This window comes from Aedes aegypti, chromosome 2, assembly GCF_002204515.2.
Source record: "Aedes aegypti strain LVP_AGWG chromosome 2, AaegL5.0 Primary Assembly, whole genome shotgun sequence".
NCBI lineage: Eukaryota > Metazoa > Arthropoda > Insecta > Diptera > Culicidae > Aedes > Aedes aegypti.
This window is the reverse complement of record NC_035108.1, coordinates 195,414,835-195,438,303: the sequence shown is the minus strand read 5'-3', so window position 1 is coordinate 195,438,303 and position 23,469 is coordinate 195,414,835. Positions and strand designations below refer to the sequence as shown.

Below are 23,469 nucleotides of genomic sequence, written 5' to 3'. Positions count from 1 at the left end.
TAGTTTGGAAATCCAATCTCCATATCTTCCTTACTATCCTTACCATAAAATAGTGTTCAGTGAAATTTTCAGCTAGGGTATCCGTCCTATTATGGAGGACTTAAGCACGGTGTTAAAATTTAAATCGTATTTCAGTGTCCAAAACTTAAATATGATAGTATTTTGCAACGTGAAGTGTTAAAACTATCCTTTAACTGGAGTACAGTGAAGTAAAAAAGTATATTTTCGAATCAAACATACATTTTTTTAACATAAATCTGAAGCTCTTCCTCTGTCCTATTATTGCGATATTTCGTCCTATTATTGCGGTAGTGCTGTCCTGTTATTGCGGTAGTGCTGTCCTATTATTGCGGTATACCAAAAATCATAGATTTAATTACATTTAGTATACATTTAATGCCACACAATGTTCTAGCATTGATAATATGCTCCCTCTATGCTCATGACATTGCATGGTACTGTCATTTTGTGTGACTTTGGACATATCTATAAAAAAAACTAATCCATTACTTTATGTCACGATTCGAAAACAAATCAACAGGATCGAATGATTTTCTGCCGGTTTCGTCTCCTGGACGTCGTTGTTGGACAATGTTATTCACATTAGACAAGGTTCGTCCATCTGAGACCATTAGTCGCAATATAAGAAATTATTTATTTTGACTTAAGTATAGCCACAACTTTGATACTTTTTAACATATTTTTCACTAGTTTTCACAAATCCAATGCAATTTTGGTTCTTTGCGAGATTGGTTCTTTACGATCATTTTGTATCTTGGTTTTTCAACGCATTTTTGGCATTTGTTCCGATTATTAATCAGTTTATGTGATTTTTCGGTAAAACATCGTGTTTATTTGCAATATATTTTTAAATAAGAGCAACTACAGGGTAATGATAAACATAAATCTTTTGTTCAACTAAATAGCCTATATCGAAAAGAAGGGTGAATTTATTATGAAAAGAATAGTTATAATATGCAGTGAAGTCTTGTTTTGGACGCTGCTACCCACTTCCTTTACTATTTTTCTAGATGTCGAACTACTAGAATTAAGAGCTTCTAACAGATTTTGTTTCGTAAACGATGATAATAGAAGATCACCCTGATATTGTCACTGCAAGTGGTGTTCTATGGAACCCACTTAAGGACATATCCCCTTGAGTACCAAAATGGCCTCTAATATTGCACCTTACTCCCCCTTCACTTTCCGCTCCCTCCTCCCACGCTTCTCACAGTGTTTTCGAGAGCGATCACAAAAAATGATTATTTAAAGTTACTAACCTTATTGTAGAGGGGTGGTTTCTCAACTGAAAGCATTCCATAATATGTTTTTCACAAACTACCAGTTTTTGAATGCAAACACGTAGTTATTGCTGTGATATGTCTTGTAAAATATCACGCACTACCGAATCACTTCTTTTGCTTTTGTTTGCTGGCTTTTCGGTGCCCGTTCTAAAACTCACTTTTAATCGTATTTCTACTCACCGTAGCAATTCGAAAATCTAATGCGATAATTGAAACACTTTGATTTTTCACGCACGATGCTCCTGGTAGCAATAAATCACTTATATTCGTCAATTTGTGCTCGAGAACAGCACCAGAACGCGGATTCACTGAGCCAACATTGTTTATGAATCGGATGCGCCGCTTTCACTGATTGGAAGTGATGTCAGTTTTTATGTTTGGAATTAAAATTGTTTGGTTATTCATACACTTGCTACAACCACGTAGTTTACATTTTCATAATACTCAAAAGGTGTACAATGTCACATGTGTTGCAATACATTTTTAGGCGTTAGAAAAACAATGTACTACGCAATTTAACAGCAAAAATTAATATTAGATATTATACAGTACAATTGACTGTAGAATTCAAATGCATACTGATGGCAACTTTCTCCGTCCGTGAGAAGCGAGAGAAGAGAGGAGAAAACTGCCAAAAAAGTAAACAACACACGCATGGTGTGAACAATGCTTATAATTTTGGTCAAAAAACATTTTTTCACCACCAAATGAAATAAATTGTGATTTTGAGCTTTTATGAAATTGCTGAAGAATTCATATCGTCAATAATACCTTTGGATGAAACGTGTGCTAGTAATACTGCCTACATAATTCTGTGGGTGGAGGTATACATGGAACATGATTATTCATTTTTGACCCACGCACATAACTTTGTGCTCCGCCTTGTTGGGAGGCTCGAGAGGGTGCTTGAGTGGGTGGCAACATTATGTTTACGTGCTCAATGAACTTTCACCTTATAGACCAACCTGATAGACAATTGTTCCACTGTAGCAAAAAAACACTAATACACTTGTACATGTTGGAAAAACGGCGCCCTCCGATCGCCGCTACACTAAACACTTTCGTTGGTTTGTGGGATCATTCAGCTGAATAATTTATTAATTAATTAAATTATTTCTTTAAAATAACCACACAAATAGTTGTGTTTGATTCAAGACAATGAAGAAATCATGATAACAGAAAAGTGATGAGCAGATCCATAAGAGACCTGACTGTTTGAATGCAAGAAGATAAAAAAAGGATTTTTTTTTATTAGAATTATAGCAGGTTTAATTTTGATGAATGCCTTAAGTATATCCTGCTTTTAAATAAAAAAATAGCTGGTCAATATGAAAATATTAGTGTCAAGTTCATCCAACGAAAACTTAGAAGAACGGCCTGTTTAAGAAAGATGGGCAAATTTCTGGTGAAATGCTTGCAGCTTGAATAATCATTGCAACCACGTGATGCTGTCATACAAGATATATTCATAACAAAGGAAAATCTATGTTAAAAACAAAATTGAAATATGAACACCACCAAGAAGCCCAAATACCGGTGAGCACGCAGCCGTTCAGCAAGACCATATTGAGGGTAAGGGTTCGAAATCCTCCGCTGGTGGATCTTATTTCCTTGACATCCCTGGGCATAGAGGCACGTATACAAGAATGGTAAATTGACAAGCTCTCAGTCAATAAAAGGCTTGTTTTATTAAAAGCACTTTCACACATTTCATAACGCTAAAACAAATTTTATGCTTGGTTGTCCTCGAAATGGTACACCTCATACAAACTTTGTACAATTTCCATACAAAAAGTGTTACAACAGGGGTGGGTGGGTGTCAAAAATAGCAATTTTTGGCGATATAAAATTCGTGAATGAATGAACCCTTGAACTGTAAAAGTGCACACTGAGCTGAGAAACAGGCACTGCCCTAGAGACATTTGCCAACGAGATATTTCGAAATAGCTGACATATAAAAGAAAGGAAATATATGATGAACATTTTACCGACGAATTTTACCCCCCATTAATTCCCAGTTCACATAAGAGACGCATACATGAATGGTCAATTTATTTTTATGGTATGTTCAACATTTTTGCCCGCAAAACACGATACTGACCTGCATCTCATACTATTCTGGGTAATGGTTCATTCGGGGTAGTGGCGTTCGGGGTAATGACCCATTCGGGGTAATGGCTTTCGGGTTAGTCACCCATTCGGGGTAGTAGCGTTCAGGGTAATGGCGTTCGGGGTAATGGGATGGAGTCGGCCCAAAGACGATGTAGATTTATATGGAAATTCCTATGGAGAAATTGTGAAAAATGTTCCCAACACGTTCGTACTGGCATGTGAGTAAAACATATCATCCCAACGTGAAAACTCATTCATCAAGTCATAATAAAGAAATTTGACGGATAGGAGAAGAGATATTCATGAGTTTGTTCATATGCTATTATTTAGCTTCATATAGGATTATAACTCTGCAATCATAATCACAAATTTTAAACTAAATTAGCTCAAAAGAGATTTGTTTCTTCAGCAACATCCTTCATTATGGTTTGAAGAATGAACTTTCACCATGAGATGATAAGTTTTTTACATTTATTACAATACTAACGTGTTTGGAACACTTTTCCAGTGTTGTGAAAAACTCAATTTCTCACAACTCACGCTTGAGATTTTTCATGCGTGAGTTGTCAATCACGCAACTCAGCAGTCAAAAAATCATGGATGAGTTGGCTCACCTTTTTGACTCATTGTCTCGTAGTTCCACAGTTTACTCACACACGGCAATAATTTCTTGTTGGTCTGTTAAAGTTATAGCTATGCTTTCTAACGTAAACAACAAAATTCGGGTATCACGAGTTTTTGCCGGGTTTTTCGACTGAATCATTTTTTACGGTTTGAGTTGATTGAGTTGATTTTGCATCAAAATCTCAAGCTTGAGATTTGCGAAGCAGATCTCTAATGAGTTTGCTCTCACGGGAGAGCGTATTGATTGAGATTTGAATGTGAGTCTATCAACACTGCACTTTCCAAAAAAATTCCATAGAAATTTCTATATAAACCTACATTTTCTTTGGGCCACTTTTAAATCACCACCTAAAAAGCTTAAAATTTTACGCAACATTATTTTTATGGTAAGGATGGTAGGGAAGATATAGGAGATTGAATTTTCAAACTAGTTTAAATTTTGAAACGACATAATACCACACTTGCCACAAATTCCGCTATGCCGGAAAGCATTTATCAAATAAAATCTGGTCGTTAAAATTGATTTGAGGATTATTCCACGAGCGATGTTTGTCATTAAAGTCTCCAAACAAAAATGAACCTCGTGTGAATTAATTTGTCAAGTTGGTGTGAAGCACATGAACTTATTTGGATCCATTAGAGAAACGCAATCCAATTACAAATTTATTGGTGAATTTCACTCCAATTTGTACTGATTCAGGCATTGTTTGCAATTGTTAATATAAGAAATAAAATAAAGACATGTTATCAGAATTAGCCACATTGTGGGGATTTATCGTTGGTGAAGAAAAGGAATTGAAATTTATGCGTATCCGTAGCGAAATTGGCATGGATAGCTTCTATCGAATTGCCAAACTTCGAATGGTTACCATCCCCAGCATGGGTAGGAAGAAAATTTTCTTTTGGGTGAGCATAATTAAAATAGTGGCGAACTCGCCAAGCAAGGGTGAAAAACCATTATAATAAATAATTTGGCAGTGACCTTTGTTTCCTCCGGTCCATCGATGAATCTGGGCTAGAGGCTCAGGGAGAAACACTTCTTTCTTGCGTTACGTTTCCACTGGAATTGAGCCTGCCTCTCAGGTTAGTGTTTTTATGAGCACTTCCATAGTTATTAACTTAGAGCTTTTTTGCCAATTGACCACTTTTTCATGCATATATCGTGTGGCAGGTACGATGATACTCTATTCCCTTGGAAGTCGAGAAAATTTCCTTTGTGAAAAGTTCCTCAACCGGTGACGACCCTCGGCTTAAACTTGCTGCGTGTACCGCTACGGCTATCTGGGCCACCTCAAATGCGGGGAAACCCGCCATACTGTAATCTCAGGCAATCAGAAGTTCGTGAAGATTGGCTTGTTCGCACATAATACATAACATATATTTAGGTATCCATCATTTTAAAAATTAATATCGATTTTCCTGTCAAACAGTCATTCAACATCTAATTTTTTTAACCTCGTGAGATATTTCTATGACGATTGGACTCACGAAGGCATCGAGGCTTAACAGTAGCCGTCTGATTTATCATGATGCGTTCTGATTGTATGGTAGGTCTTCTATTTACACTTTTTTCACTAGGGGGAAGAATGGAGAAAGAACTTTTATCACTAGGAATTTCGAGCGAGGACTAGACGTTATCCGCTGGCACCAGAAAACCCATCGCCCAAAGCCTTGACCGGGGAAAACTGGCCAAACTTTGTGATTTATAACTCAACTGCATATTATACCGTCGTTATGTTTTTTTTCAAACTCATCCTAACGCTATGAAGCCCATTCAATTTGTAGTAGTTGGTAGCACGTGCATGCAACTACTACAAATTGAAGGGGCAGTTGTTCGGAATGAAACTGCCCTCGAATGGACATGGGATGGCTTTGTAGAGAAGAGATTTATATGCATGTTCATCTCTAGCCCCAAGCCTTTTATCACTATTGATCGATTTGTTCTTCTGCAGGCACAACACGCGCGCGTGGAATAAATTAAAAATTCGCTGACAAAAAGCGTCAAGTGAGATTCTGCTCTTGAAATAAGATGTAATTTTGTAGGAGTAAATGATTTGAACAATCGTAAAACATATTAAACATTATCAAATAAAAAAAGAAGATTATCATTGAGTGAGCTTTTTTCTTAGGAAATGTTACATATAAAGATTGAAATGCTAAGGCACAGTCGAAAGTTTAATCATCTATAGAGTGATACATAACGACACTTGTATGCTATGTGCTGAAATTTGCCAGCGAAATTCCTTCATGAATACTCTTATCTTTATTGGAATTTATAATTCAAAATATAAATAGACATAGGAGCGGCGAAAGTCATATCATGCAGGCAATGCATAGCTGCACTGCTGTATATAGTTATCTCTTGAAATTCCTTTGGCTTTCAACATTTTCCTTTGGATGCTCTCGGAGTTTAATTAGCAGTGTGTTTTTTCTACCATGGTTTAGAACTTTTGAGTCGCATCGTATTGATTGAAATCATACAATCCGTCACACTCTAGATTTCGCTTCACTGAAGCGTGTGGGTTTCAATCTGCTGTAATATTCCAATCGCACATTCAGAGCTTTTTGTGCATTGGAAGTGCATTCAAGAAAAAAAGAGACTATTAATCAGTGGTACTCATCATGCGCCCCTTTCAATCAAAAGAATGTGGCCTGCGGAGTATCATGGGAAAAGCAAATTTTCTAATCAATATTTGAAAATGAATGAAATATTTGATAACTTTTCCAGGAATTGATTCTTATCATACATTTTAAATAAGCTCATGGGTTCGTCGTTTTCATTAATATACAGAATGTTCTTTCTTATATAGATTATTATTATACAGATTATGTATTTAAGACAACATGAAAGTCTATGTAATGTTTCATACTTGTTGTCTAATTCTTACGATTGTCATTAAAATTTTGTAAAAGCAAATCTCGAGTTTTAGTGGACCGATAATGTTGAAAATTTATACACTCAGCGAAATAAAAACATTTGCTGTTTTACAAAATCTTTTTAATTTATCTTTCTGACGTCCATTCTGAAATAAGCGTACACTAATGTATATATTAATTACGTTCGACTTATAAGTTATTCATAAATACTATTTTTTACAAGGTTATTTCCCAGCCAACTAATTTACTACCACCCATGTTGAAAAGAATTTGTCGTTGGTACATTTGGTAAATACATAATTTAGCTCAAATACTAAGCACTCCTAAACCATGTTTTGAATTAATCGATCGCCACTAAGACTAGAACACAATAAAGTAATCGCTAATTCTATAATAACAGAGTATTTAAAATGCATGAATTTTCTATTTGCACAAAATGATAGCTTCCATTTAATTTAGACATTTCATCATGGTCAATACAATTCTAGACAACTTGATTTGGCGTTTACAGTAACCAACGTGTATGACAGTGTGTTGAAGTTTGTATGATTTCATTTTTACAAACATTGCAAAGTGGAAAATCATAAGACGAGTCGCAAATTTATGTCCATAAATTTTTAAATTAATACAAAAAGTGTTCTCATTAGACAATTAAACGCTTATGGATTTTTTTCTGTGTTATTTAATATATCGTTTTGTATCAAATTACGAACCGACTCATATTTCGAACACTCAGTTGTTGTATGGCGATTTGGTTGAAATGTTTCGGTTTTTGGTTGAAATATGTCACCAAATTACCAGGAAACGGGAATTAATTGCATTTAAGTTTTGATATCTTTAAATCTGTATTTTACTTAGTCCTCTAGTTCGTGGTCAGTAAAACTAGCTCCGATAAATTTATTTGCAAAATTATTTATTTGAATACGATTTTTCCGTGCTGTTTGGAATTTTAATCAAGGGTTTCGGAATATGAGACAGAATGAACAAAGTGTTTGGTATTTGAATCAAAATGTTCCGTCGGTCCCGGATTTACACGGATGTCTTGTGGGGTCTGTCTGAAGGTCATTTGAGACATTCATATAATTATTTTGCACTGTTCAACCAAAACTACTGTGTATCTAACTGAATCATAAACCATTAGTATATTCCAACTCTTTCAACTCATTTGGAACCATTCTGGCCGGTTTGGGATTCCCTGGGATCGGTTCTTGGGGCATCAGTTGGGGACCAAAATGTTATCCACACAAAACATATCTTGCGACACACTAAACTTTAAGATTTTACAACGTGAGTATTATACAAAGCATGTGAAAATTGGAAACCAAAAGATCACGACAATTTGGTTGTAGCTTAGCTTAGCTTCGCTTAGACTGACTACACATATCAATGGTTGCTATTCCGTGATTGACCGAAGTCAGTGAAAATGCACAAAGAATCAACTAGAAGTTCGGCTGGGATTGGCCATAATCTTCTTCAGTGTGCATAATTCAGTGCCTCTATTTATACATGGTCAATAACGGCGCCGGCCACGTCCTTGCAGTCAGGTGGGATTGGGGGAAGAAATGTTAGTGTGTAACCTTTGCTATTTGGAGACCGTGTTTGCCTCTGCATCTCCACAAAGGTTACTGGGAAGGATGTTTGTTAATGGGGAGGATCGTTGGGTCAAAGGATTCACTTTGATAAGTGATTAAACCATGATAAATAGTTTTTTGTCAAATATAAATATGCTTTTATGAAAATATAATATTTTCATTTGATATAAACAATTTCTTTGCAAAGGAAAATTATGCCGACACTTGAGGTGACGAACCATTCAAAGTTTGTTGAACAAATATCTAAATGTAACATTCCTACAGCTGTCAGGACGAAAGTATGTGTTATTATATTTTACTTATTTGAAAAGAAACAAAAACTCGATTGGCTGGAACATCATAGAACACTCTTATTCTTATGCCGACACTTACAGTGGCGAACCATCCAAAGTTTGTTGAATAAAGTGAACCTTTCGCAAGTCTACACTTATAGTGTCGAACCATTCAAAGTTTTTTTTATAATTACAAAAATAAAGATAAAAAGAAAGGGGTGTTTTGAAAACAAAAAAATGTGAAACATACACAATTCATGAATTAGAGTTTATGTCGACACTCACAGTGACGAACCATTCATAGTTTGTTGAAAAATCATATTTACGTCCTACCGTTGTATTGATTAAATGTGCAGTCATACATATTTTATAGATTAGAAATAGTAGCATGAAACGAGCTCACCAATTGATCCGTCATCCTTGACTGAGCAGCAACAATCCACATTCAGCTTAACTCGTTTGCTCGGCTATATAAAAGCACTCAGAGAAAATAGGCGCACGACCCGAGAGGGAAAACAACTGACGACTGCTCGGGCTTTCTTGACGCACTGCCAAGGAGCAATCGTCAAGGTCGAAGATCAAACAGAACTAACCGATCGCGGAAATTTTTCACTTCATTCGACCGACTCGTGACATGTTTGATCCTGCCCTCGTCACCCGCTCCCGCAGAAGCAAGCGTCAAGGTCGGAAGATCAAACAGAACTCAAAAAGATCACGACAATTTGGTTGTGAAGAAGAAGTCAGGGACGCACACTGGGGCAGATCTCTGTTTTGACGGCCAAAACCTCTAGTACTCTAGATATGCACCGTAGAGGTTTGGTGTCTTCGACAAAGTATTTTGGAATAACTTGTACTACATTTTGACACATTCAGATTTGATCTAGATGAGTGAAAACTGATCTAGATCAGTTTTATCTTTTGATAGGAGCGTTCTAGCAAAAAACTTTCTTCTGCAAAGTTATTCATTGAGGCATTTTTGACATTTCTTCGGAAGACACTTACACTCTATCACTGACGTGCATTACGATATATGACAATTTAGTAAAAATAGTAAAAAAATCGATTTTGACCATTTTTTCATACAAAAAAATGTTAATAAATATTTTGTCATCAAGTATGAGTAGCTTAACTATTACAAAGTAAATTTACATCATTTACTAGCGAAATTGTCAGATTTAATTATATTTTTGGTAAAAACAGTCTAAAAATAGTGTTTTACAAAATCTAGGATAACTCATGAAGCGGCAAATGGCGGCAGCTAATGTTTTGTATACGACTTGTCAAGAGCATATGTTTCATTGTCCCGAAGAAAGAAAAGTGGGGCCACGTGGGGCTTTTTTGCTGTATTGGTTTGAACATTTGATGAAAATATGTTAAAAAATGCTTATATTTGAGAAACTTTTCATAAATTTATATTTTTTTAAATGTATTTCTAAAACATATTGCATGTTGACGATGTGTTTTGAAAAAGTCATCACCAAACTGGTATCGTATAATATGGCTTTTATTAAACACAATACTATAATTAATAATCAAAGGATAGATAGAGAGGCAGATATACATATGGGACATATTATCTTGAATTCCGTTTAAAAGTTTATTGGAACACCAGTTTGGAGATGACTTCTTAAAAACATTTCGTCAACATGCAATATGATTCGGAAATACATTTGAAAAATGTAAATTTTCTCAAATATAAGCATTTTTTTAACATATTTTCATCAAATTTTCAATCCACCACAACATAAAAGCCCCACGTTGCCCCACTTTTCTTTCTTCGCAACAATGAAACTTATGTTATTGACTAGTCGTATACAAAAAATTAGCTGCCGCTTCATGAGTTATCCTGGATTTTGTAAAACACTATTTTTAGACTGTTTTTACCAAACATATAATTAAATCTGAACATTTTGCTAGTAAATTATGTAAATTTACTTTGTAATAGCTAAGCTTCTAATTCTTGATGACAAAATACTTTTTGACAATTTTTTGTATGAAAAAATGGTCAAAATCGATTTTTTGACTGTTTTTACTAAATTGTCATATATCGTAATGCACGTCAGTGATAGAGTGTAAGTGTCTTCCAAAGAAATGTCAAATATGCCTCAATGAACAACTTTGCAGAAGAAAGTTTTTTGCTAGAACGCTCCTATCAAAAGATAAAACTGAACTAGATCAGTTTTCACTCATCTAGATCAAATTTGAATATGTCAAAACATAGTACAAGTTATTCCAAAACACTTTGTCGAAGACACCAAACCTCTAGGGTGCATATCCAGAGTACTAGAGGTTTTGGCCGTCGAAAACATCGATCTGCCCCAGTGTGGGACGCAAAGGATAAACAATTTGAGAAATCTAGTTTGTAAAAAAATTCGAACATTTATAACATATTATCGGTACAAAATTTAGCTAGAATATAGTTGGGGACCGAAATCCGCACAGGCTCAAAATCCGTATACTTTATACAAATAGTAGGCGTTTGGTATGAAGTGGACGGATTTAGATTCATTTCTTACGTGTACGGATTTCGATCCCGCACGGTTTACCAGTCTACATTTTGTTCATACAGTCCACATCACGATATCGAAGGGACCATCGAGATATGGAGAAATAGAGACTTAGAACAAATTTTTAATGAAAATCAGTCCGTTACCAGGAAAATTAAAGACAAACAGACGTCATTTCGTCTTCGCAAATTGTTTTGTTAACCATTGATAATGGGCATATCGACATACGGAGAGAAAAATGGGAATGAAAATCACATCGAGATAGGGAGATATCGAGATGAGGAGGATATCGAGATATGGAGAGTGAAAATGTATGCAGAATGAAAGGATCGTAAAAATCATCGACATAGAGAGAAATATCGAGATGTAGAACATCGAGATGTGGAGAGTCGACTTATCTCGCATAACTTATGATCTCGCCCTAGAAGCCATTGCATTGTGTTATTGAAATATTGGATTTAGGTTGTTCAAATTGAATACAATCTTTTCCACGAGTGCTAACCGTTGTGTGTTTGATTGTCTCTTAGGAAACCACATTCAAAATGCACATTTAAAATACTTCACACAAAGCTCGATTAGTTCAATGCAGGAAATTAACCCAATGATTGGACTTAATCAGAAAGCTTCTGGCCGTATATTACTTAGAAACATATTTTGAGCAGTTGTACAAGACTTATGCATAAATTGGACCAAGCCCAACAATTCTTTCACAGTTGGCGGTCTTTGTGTTACATTAATTCTATAACAACTTTTAGCGTGTCTAATTCGCGAACGTACATTTCTAGACGTACTCTGATCATTTTTATGAAAATTTTAGTTTGACAGCAGCCTGGCTGCTTGTTGATTTTCAGTTCGCATCCCCCAGGGTATAATTAACTTTCTTATTTGTGGAAATTATTGTATACATACTTCAGCAAAGTAATAAACCAAATTTCATGCAACTTTGCCAAAAAGGTTTTTTTGTAGCTCTTAAATTTACCGACTGAAAGCTTTTCTCCTATGGTGACATAGGGTGATCCAACGAAAACTATTTTTCTTATTCCAGTTTTTCCAATTTTAATATCTCATCAAAGTAGTTAATGAAACACTTTTGGAGCTATACAATATGTGTAAATTGATTAGTAAAGGAACTCGATACCTTTTTCTGTTTGTTAGTTTATGTTATTTTTGCTTTGTTTTTGAATATCTTTGATTTGGGCAAACATAAAAAATATCTTTTGACGGCATTCAAAAGACAAAATAAAATTGCGCATTATATCAAAAACTTACAGATGTTTAATTTTGGTAACTCTAATAAAATGCCTTGAAGAACTTTATCAGAAAAGCTTAAACTTTAAGTTCATAAACTACTTTGGGGGTGACCCATTTCGCATAAAGACGTTTCGGATAAGGACGTTTTGCATACGGATGTCTGGCATAGAGAAGTTTCATATACAGTAACTCGGGGTGTAGTTGATTAGCGGGAAGAAGTTGATCATTCACGTACTCACATGTACAAACTGTCAAGAGAGCTATGATTCGATCTCAATAGGCACAATTTTTGTGATGTTAAAAAAAAAACAGATTTTTTAGGGAATGTTTGATGAATTGTTGAAGTGTTCTTCTCCAAACAATCGACTATTGTCATGGCAATATTAAGAAACCATTTGAATAAACTGATTATGGATAAAAAAAAATATTTTCCGAGAAAAAAAGTATTTTTTGTGAGCTAGCTCCTGATTTTAGAGAAACACCTAAAGGTATGAGGTGTTTTATGTGGTGTATTCTGTAATCCACAACGTTCAAATCTGAGATTGGCCGATATATCAACAAGTTGTAAGATTTTCGAAACTTGATTCAGGCTCAGTGACCCCAAATTAAGTGAAAAGCATATATTTTTATTTTTGGAAACTTGTCCAATAATTGATCACTTCACCCCGGAATCAGGAACTCTACTTTTTGATATCTAAAAAATGTTTTTGTTATTACGACAATATTTCGTCAAAATTTCGTTTGTATAATTCGAAAAACATCCAAGCAGTACACTGCCCTTCTACGCCTACTTGTCCCATGTTCTATGCAAATCTTATGGACCGCGGGACAAATATGCGTAGAACGGCAGTACAGGTTTTAAAAATATTTGGATAATAATACATGCATCCTACTAGGAGTTACAGAACAGAATCGCTTAAAAGTGATCAACTTCACCCCATTTTACGGTAGCATTTTAGAGAAGGCATATGATTCTCTTTATGCCATACGTCCATAATGCGAAACGTCCACCCATGAAATTATGCGAAACGTCCCTTCCCCAACTACTCTGACGAGAAATCTGAAATTAAAAATATATGGCAATAAAACTATTTTGAAGATTTTTATTATATGTATTTTTTTTTATTATTTTGCATTCAGAGCATAAAAAGGAAATTTAGACAAAAACAGTAAGTTACAAAATTGCTTTTTAAAATTTAATCTTTTGTTCAGTGTTATCCAAGACTGAAATAGCCTACAATATCACGTGAATAATACAATCAACTTTCTTGTTGGCAAAATAATAGTATAAACTCTTAGACAAAGTTGTCGAACGTAATTTTTTTTTCAACTTTGCCAAAATAAGTTTTTTTGTAGCTCAAAATTTGACCGATTTTTTCCCAATCAACAAAGGGAACATATAATCCAAGAAAGTTATGTTTTTTACTGCAGTCTTTCTAATATCTAATAATTTTCTCGACAAAGTAGTCTATGGACCATTTTTAGAACAAAAGAAAATGCAAATTATAACGCAGAAAGATTGTTGATATCTATTTTAGTTTAAAAGTTATTGCAGTTTTTTAATTTTCGAATTTAGCGTTACGTAATAAATGGATGCCGCCTTATATAAATTTCTTTACGGGTAGTCCACCCCTAATTTTCAATAAAAAAAAAACAAATGGCCTGTCAACTTTGTAAATTACCGTTTTCGTTCAATGTTTCATTCTAAAGCTCTAAATGCATCTGCGTTGATCCTTCGACCTTGTTGCTTGCCCCTGCGGGGGCGGGTGACGAGGGCAGGATCAAACATGTCGCGCGTCGGTCGCGTTATAATGAAAAAGTGCCGCAAGCGTCAATAGTGTTTGATCTATTGATCGTGTCGCTTGCTCTTGCGGGGGCGAGTGATGAACACTTGTTTGGGGTACAATGCGATTATCGAATTATCTCGCGAATCCAGTTAGGCGTGATTATATCATGTATCGCATCACTAAACATTGGGGATTCCCAGATCTATACCTTATGCTGCTAACCCAATTTCCTTCCCTTCCCCGATGACCGTAAAGACTAGAAATCCTTTATAAGAGAGATTCGCGGAAGCTGACATTTCTGTCAAAGTGTGAGCCAATCGAGCAGCGAGAGCTGTCAAAATGTGAGCCAAACGAACATGCGTTATGTTTGTTTTGAACTATTCTTGAGGAGTAATGTAATCCGCTTGAAATTATTTCAGTAAAAGTAATTTTGCATGAAGCAAAAATATGAAATGTTTTACTTTTTTGATTTTTTGTCGATGCGATTTTTAGTTTTTGATTTTTTTGGCTATTTATTAGTTTTGATATTTAGCTCAAAGATCTATAACGAAACAAAATACACTTTATAGCAATGAGGAAGTCATGTCCGCGTTACAATATTATTCTCGACGCCGAGCAAAACCAGCACTGCTGGTCTGTTGCCAAATCATTCCATTTTACTTCTGCTTATCTCTCTATAAAGGATCACTAGTAAAGACGTGTCCGGCGCCGTTATTGACTTATAGATTTTGAGCTCTCGATTGTGCACATTGAGAATGGTAAGCTAATCCTAAACCACATTCAACGAATCTCTGTGCAGCTTCGATTGTTCTGGTCAATCACGGAGTAACAACTACGAATTGTGCGGTCGTCTATGCTTATACTTATGCTTAAATGCATCTTTCTGCGTAAAACTGTTTTCTGGACCACAGTGCATTGGTAACCGAGTGTGTAGCTCGTTGGTTTTCAGCAAATGAGTGGAGATAGAGATGGATCTTCGCTTCATCGTAAATAACGTGTGATTTTATTCATTCGCTCATTCGCTGCAAGAACTGTTATTTGCTTTGTTGTCAATCTTCTTTTTTGCTCATTTTGTTTTAGATTTACACTCCAGTTAAATTATCTGTTTCATTTATTTATCAACTAATTACCTTTTGTCGTTCAAGGGATCCCTTCAAAGGAATACTATTCCACTGGGAAATCCCATAGTCATATTTGTTAATAAAAAGCTTCATACTTGGTTCCCAATGACTATTAGGGCAAGCTCTTAAGTTAAGCGAGCATATTTGCAGTATCTTAGCCTTGAATCAAAATCAATGCCTAATGATATGCCTAATAGTTTTTTAAATAGCAGTAGAAAAACAGGTTGGTGCTCTTTTGATTTCTCTGAGTGTATTAATAATTAGAGCGATACATTTCCAGTGGGACACTATACTATATGTACTATAACAAGATTTACGGCGCCATTCCAAAATTTCACTAGACAATATCGCCATCTGATGAAAACAAAACTTCAAATGCCCAAGCATAGATGGTACCAACGGCACCAATGATCGACAACTGCAAATCGTTAGACGAAAATATTAAAAGAGCTTCCAGAGAAAGCTCTCTCGCAGTGGTTTCGTACATGATTTGTAATGTAATGCACGATTCTAAATACAATATTAAAAAAGAGGTGGTTGCGAATGTCTTGGATCTTAGCAAACTGCCTGGCGAATAAAACTCCTTTCGACCACAATTCCGGCAACTATTCTATTCCCGAGAATATCATTATCGGCCTGACCAGCTGTTGAATTGAATCCTTAATAGGGCGATATTCAAAACTAGAAAGCCATCGTCCGCCTTCACCTTAACTGCCTATTTCATTCAACTGTTTATCGAAGTGAAGCTTTCAGCTTTCGATAATCTTATGCTCCTCCGTAAATCTCTTTCAATTCTTAGAGTCAAAATCAGAGTTATTGATTGCATAGCTTTGTTCAGCGGCTGAACAGCCGAAAACAGCCTTAAACATAACTTAGCCCTAAAAAGCAGTCGATTTTTGAATTGAGAAAAAAAAACTCTTCTTTCATGCATTTGAACTTTTGACCATATATACTGGCCTTGAAAATTCTTCCAGGGCTACAAATGCTGCTCTTGAAAGTGTAACAACGCTGAAAGTAACTACACACACCTTTTGATCTCATGATCAAAGACCGACAAATGTAAACCACTGGATTGGAAGCTGAACGACTGATTGTGACACTACTGCTCAACTTTTTGCATCACGAACGACGACAATCTGCCCGGTTGAACCGGACTATAGTTGCAAGCAACCCAACATTGTAATCAGTGCTGATGATGGTGACATTGCCAATACTATTCATAATCCTTTTGTATCTGACCCGGTTCATTCCGCGTAATATAGGACTAATCACCTGCAGCTTGGGCAACGGAAAGGGAAAATCTGTTGTCGCACTATGGGGCAGAATCTTTCCTTGGTTGGTCAAAACTTTTAGCGTTCTGGGGATGCGCCCTGGAGATTGTCTTCGGCAAATCAAATTAGAGCTTCATTTTGACGGTTTCAAATTTTATCCAGACACCTATACTCTATTTTTTGTGAATGTCACTTTCCGAGATACAAAAAAATACGTGAAAATATTTGACATAAAATATTAGAAGTGATCTAAATAAGTTGTGAGTTATCTGGAACAAAATCAATACCGTCAAAATGAAGCTCTAATTCATCCAAGTTTATTTGACGAAGGCATCGAACCTCTAGAACGCATCGTAGGTTTCTGTCCCACAGTGAGCCGTGAGGGTTTTGAAACGAGGCCTATCGAATGGCCGCTATCAATGAGTTGTGATTAAAATAGGATTATCGCACCTGCATAACGCCGCTCGACTGATCACGCATGTGAAAACGGGGGTCGCCGCATATCCCCCAGCTAGAAGAGCTGTGTAAAAAGTGTCACAGAGTAGTGTTTCGTGCATCCGTTGTTGAGTTCGTTGGGGAAAAGTGACCAAGGGCGGCAATAATGGAAAGCGACGTGATCTGTTTGGACTCGGACGACGAAGGCGAAAGTGGTAAGTAGGGCTGTAGACTGGCATCCAGACATGGGGTTGGGAATTGGGTGGGAAAACAGAACGGTTGTTGTCGTTTCGATTTTATCCCCCCAGAGCGGTACGTTTTACGAAGGAAATTGAATTGACACGCATGGTGGTGCGAAAGGGGAAAATCGTTCCTTTTTTTAATATAATTCCAAACATTATTTTATTTTTTATGCTTAGATAAAACTAAATGAAGCCATTATTAAAATTTTGTCAACAAAATATTACATTTCATTTGCAGTAACCTTTACATTTCTCGATTACTATTTAAAATCGACGTAAGAAACTTTCATACGGGTTTGAGAAAATAATTAAGAAAAATCACAACTCAAATTCCCATTGAGCAATCAGCTCGTTCTATAACTAGGAAGTTTATATTATCTCTCACAAAGATTTGATGACAAAACGATACACTTACGACTTTTTTGTACCATTGTAAAGTCGAATGCTGTGAAAGTGAAAACCAAGTGGCTTCAGAGTGAAATATGTAGAACTTTGTCTGCGGATTACGATGAATCGATAATGTAAGTTCGTTTACAACAGCTAGTTCGTATTGGCCCAACATACAACATGGCCAACCTGAAACTTTGCTTGAAGATCAAAAGCTTAATATAAATTTTATGTTAATAAGTGGATAACGAAATTGTTAATATTTGTTACATTTGTGTCATCTGCAAACAAAGATTTTTGACATCTCTGAGGTAATTCAGGTTAGTCAGATGTAAAAAATATTGTACAATATTGGAATTCTGATAATTACCCTTAAGTGTACGATTTGACAGATAACTTTTCTAACAATGTATGTTGGAAAATTAAAGTTTTTCAATTTTAAGATCAAGCCTTCATGCCAAAAACTGTCAAATGATTTTTCTATGTCGAGAAGAGCAATACCAGTAGAATAGCCTTCAGATTTGTTGGAACGTATCAAATTTGTTACACATAAAAGTTGATGAGTGGTCGAATGTCCATGTCGGAACCCGAACTGTTCATTGAAAAAAAAAATGAATTTTCGTTGATGTGGATCATCATTCTGTTCAAAATGGCCTTTTAAAAAAATATACTGATCGAAGAAAGCAAACTGAATGGACAATAGCTAGAAGCTTCTGCAGGATTTTGTTTGGTTTTAAATTTGGTACAACCTTAGCATTTCCATTTGTCATGAAAATATGTCAACTGAAAACATTTGTTAAATATATCAACTAAGAACGATAAGCTACTTTCTGGAAGTTTCTTGATGAAGATGTAGAAAATTCCATCATCGCCAGGAGCTTTCATATTTTTGAATAGTTCTCACTTCTTCCAAATCAGTCTCCCAGAAATTTTCGAAAACGTTCTCTTGAATGAGAATATTTTCGAAGTCCTGAGTAACTTGATTTTCAATTGGACTAGTAAGTCCTAAATTAAAATTGTGCGCACTTTCAAACTGCATAGCAAGTTTTTGAACTTTTTCGCAATTAGTTAGTAATAATTTGTTTTCCTCTTTCAATGCCGGAATTGGCTTCTGAGGCTTAGAGCCAGGGTCCAATTCAGAAATCTTATTTTCAATTTTTTTTTTGAATTTCTTTATTAGTATTATTTCACACATTACATCCATTTCTTGTATCTAGGTGTTCTGTGTTATTAGACAACACTATCATCCTAATTTGGTAAAACAAATTGAAGATTTAAGATTGCCCTCAATGTGATTTTTGAAAGATAAATTCTTATCTAGCATGAGCCCTATATACTTACCTTCATCTGACCAATTTATTGGAACCCCTCTCATCGTGACAACATACTTGAAGGTTTCAAATAAAGAGCTTTTGGTTTATGTAGGAATATTATTAGTTGATTTGGAAGCATTAGGAGAAATCTTCCATTTTTGCAAGTATGAAGAAAAAATATCCAAACTTTTTTGCAATCGACTACAGATGACACGCAGGCTTCGTCCTTTGGCGGAGAGGTCTGTGTCATCCGCAAACAAGGATTTTTGACATCCCTGAGGTAACTCAGGTAAGTCAGATGTGAAAATATTGTATAATATTGGGCTCAATATGCTGCCTTGGGGAACACCAGCTCTTACAGGAAGTCTTTCAGATCTGGAGTTCTGATAATTAACCTAAAGTGTACGATTTGACAGATAACTTTGAAATATTCTGTATGTTGGAATTTTTTTTTAATTTTACGATCAAACCTTCATACCAAACACTGTCGAATGCTTTTTCTATGTCTATAAGAGCAAGACCAGTAGAATAGTCTTCAGATTTGTTGGAACGAATCAAATTTGTTACACGTAAAAGTTGATGAGTGGTCGAATGTCCATGGCGGAATCCGAACTGTTCATTGGCAAAAATTGAATTTTCGTTGATGTGGATGATGGTCTGTTCAAAATGACCTTTTCAAAAAGTTTACTGATGGAGGAAAGCAAATTGATTGGACGATAGCTAGAAGCTTCTGCAGGATTTTGTCTGGTAAATTGGTACAACCTTAGAATTTTTCCATTTGTCAGGAAAATATGCTAATTGAAAACATTTATTAAATATATCAACTAAGAACGATAAGCTACTTTCTGGAAGTTTCTTGATGAGGATGCAGAATATTCCATCATCGCCAGGAGCTTTCATATTTTTGATATTTTTAATAAAAGCTCTAACTTCTTCCAAATCAGTCTCCCAGGCATTTCCGAAAACGTTCTCTTGAATGAGAATATTTTCGAATTGATTTTCAATTGGACTAGTAAGTCATAAATTAAAATTGTGCGCGCTTTCAAACAGTATAGCAAGTTTTTGAGCTTTTTCGCAATTAGCTAGAAATAATTTGCTCTCCTCTTTCAATGCCGGTACTGGCTTCTGAGGTTATTTTCAAAATTTTCAAATTGGCTTCTGAGGTATTTTCAAAATTTTTGTTTCTTAATTGAGGGATTCCACGGAGGCATGCAAGTCGATTCTGATCGACCATTTCAAAAATATCTGAAACTTTGCACAGTTTTTCAGTTCCATCTAAATCGTCATTTTTCGATATCAAATCTTCAAGTTGAGTCACGACTAACTTTTCAAAAGGGTGTATGTGAAAATGGTTCAAAAATATTCAAAAAGCTGCACAGCAAAAACGGTTCGTTCGATTGTTAGACAACTAAAGAAACAAAGTTAGACAACTAAATAAAGATTCCAAAAAAAATACACAAAGTAAAAAAAATTTTTTTTTTGCATTAAAAAACATCATTTTTGTCACAAAAACTCAAATATCTCAAAACCCTATCGGAATACCAACGTAATTTTTTGAGGGAAAACGGTCCATTATATTAGCTATCTACCATAAAAATTGGTGATGGTAAGCCAATAAACAAAAAAGTTATGACATTTCAAATATTTCACAAATTTGACACCTGGGGATTTTTTTTTATTATCGGACAATTTGGGCCGGAGGTTCTCCGATTTGCATGACATTTTCACCAGAGATAGAGCTCGTGGATACATGACCAAAAGTGGAATTCAAAAAAATTATAGTGGCCTATTTTCCCGGAAAACTCTAGATGAATTTTCACGATTTCTCTATATACCTCAAACTTTAAAAATTCATATCTCCTGAACTATACATCGTAGAACAAAAGTTTTTTAGCGAAATCGAAAGCAAATTTTCTCAGCAATCTATTAAAAATATAAAAAGAAAAACTTTTCTCGGAAAATTTTTCACCATGGAGAAAATTGTCGGAAAAATAGCGAAAAAACTATCGTCTGTATCATGAAAAATTTTCAAAAAAATATTTTTTGTTTCATCAATCCATACTCTAACTTTCGTCCATAGACGCCAAAGTGGTATCTTTTACCGTTTAGGCGACAGAACTGAAAAACCGATGACCACCCGCACGCTTTCCATAGAAAAATGTGTTCTATTGTGGGCCTCATAACCGTGCGCTAACGGCGGCAGTAATTTACACGCATTGTAAGTGTAACGCAGTAAACCATCCTTTCCTTTCCAGTCAGAAGAAGCTTTTCGTCAATTGGAGCACTCTCTTTTGGTCTGTTGGGTGTTTTTGATGTCCTTTATTTGTTACCTTTACTATTGAGACCAACAGTCTTTAATTGAAAACGATCCTAACATTTAATAATATAGGTAATAGAAACTGACCCTTAGCAAGCATGGGAAAATTCACTCACTCACCCGAACGCCACCGATGAAAAATAGCAAACAATCTGCTGCTATCGAACATTCAGTGATAGCTGAACCGTCCTAGGCGGAGTGTAGCATGAAAGCGTCGAAACCGATTGTGTAAAAGCGACAATCGGAAGGAACGCGAAGAGAAGTGAATACCAATACACTTGTATCTGCGAGGCACGAGTTAATGCACTTAGCATCCATTCGCCGAATGCATTGAACTGACTGAGATGATTCCTACTCACTGAATCATTCCGTGGTGTGGACTGCCAGTCAGTGAACGCTCACTAGGGATCGTTCAAATATTACGTAACGCAACAGAGAGAGGGAGGGGGTCTTATATAGTGTTACGGTCCATACACAAATTTAAAATTTTCCTTACCAAAGCTGTTACGTGGGGGAGGGAGGGGGTCTAAAACTGACAAATTTTGCGTTACGTAATATTTGAATGAACCCTTAGCGCTCAAACCCGAATGCCATTCGAACGGAATCAGAATGTAAACAATAATTCCTGGACAAACATTTCAAAAGGGCACATCGACATTGGTAAACATTGGCTTTGCAAGCCGCTGTTGAACCCAATTCAACTCGATCACGCTAACCAATACCACTGTAAGGAAGAGCTAACACCAATCTTTCTGATAGTGGGGTTAGTTTGCGTGGGCGGGCTGAAAAGGGCTCAACAGCAACGTTTCTCAAAAAAAGACTCAAGACCTCTTGGGCCCTTTACAAATGTTTGTCCTTTGTCCGAATGTGTAAGGTGCACCCATTGAATTTGTAAGAATGTAGTTTCTTTCGTTTCTCCACCGAGTAGGCATGCTGCCTCTCAGTGGTAATAAATCTGTTAAAGTGAAGCCGTTCGCTTGATTTGCCGTCCGTTGTATCGTAAAAGACACAACGTAGGAAAGACGTCCTGACCGAAACAACATATTAACAATATATTCATAAGTTTTCAAAGAAAGTGGATCTTGAGATTTGATCCTTCAAACGTTACCATAATGATTGATTGTAACAAGAACTTCCCGTGCGGCTTTCATAGAGGTTGTTAGCTTTAATACTAAATAACGTTGCTTATGAAGGGCACACAAAACACCCAACTGACCAATGGAGAGTGGTCCGATTGACGAAAAGCTTCTTCTGACTGGAAAGAAAGGATGGTTCACTGTGTTACACTTACAATGCGTGTAAATTACTGCCGCCGTTAGCGCACGGTTATGAGGCCCACAATAGAACACATTTTTCTATGGAAAGCGTGCGGTTGGTCATCGGTTTTTCAGTTCTGTCGCCTAAACGGTAAAAGATACCACTTTGGCGTCTATGGACGAAAGTTAGAGTATGGATTGATGAAACAAAAAATATTTTTTGAAAATTTTTCATGATACAGACGATAGTTTTTTCGCTATTTTTCCGACAATTTTCTCCATGGTGAAAAATTTTCCGAGAAAAGTTTTTCTTTTTATATTTTTAATAGATTGCTGAGAAAATTTCCTTTCGATTTCGCTAAAAAACTTTTGTTCTACGATGTATAGTTCAGGAGATATGAATTTTCAAAGTTTGAGGTATATAGAGAAATCGTGAAAATTCATCTAGAGTTTTCCGGGAAAATAGACCACTATAATTTTTTTGAATTCCACTTTTGGTCATGTATCCACGAGCTCTACCTCTGGTGAAAATTTCATGCAAATCGGAGAACCTCCGGCCCAAACCTGTCCGATAATTAAAAAAAATGCCCACCTAGTGAAAAAAATTTTTTTTTCATTGTTAATTTTTTTTAGGACCGCAGTTTGTTGCTGATTTTTTTGTTAAGGGTACCACATGAGGTTAACAAGTTGTTTTCATGATATTTTATTTTATTATTCATAACTATTATAGCATCTATTAGAAAGTTAGACGCGTTAGTGTTGTGATCTAAAGTCTTCTCCTCCTTCTGTCGGGTGTGAGAT

At 35.8% G+C, this 23,469-nt stretch overlaps 1 protein-coding gene across 5 annotated transcripts in view; it reads left to right on the top strand.

Annotated features, from left to right (window-relative positions):
- Positions 1-23,469, top strand: part of LOC5575608 — a 362,169-nt gene that overhangs the window by 7,862 nt on the left and 330,838 nt on the right. For 2 of the 5 annotated variants that reach the window (XM_021843590.1, XM_021843587.1), the window contains exon 2: positions 17,158-17,368. In XM_021843590.1, coding sequence (XP_021699282.1) covers positions 17,320-17,368 — 49 coding nt within the window. In that variant the 5' untranslated portion in view covers positions 17,158-17,319. Of the gene's footprint in view, positions 1-16,709; positions 16,783-17,075; positions 17,369-23,469 lie in introns of all 5 variants that reach the window. The other 3 variants (XM_021843586.1, XM_021843589.1, XM_021843588.1) reach the window with 3 other exon arrangements.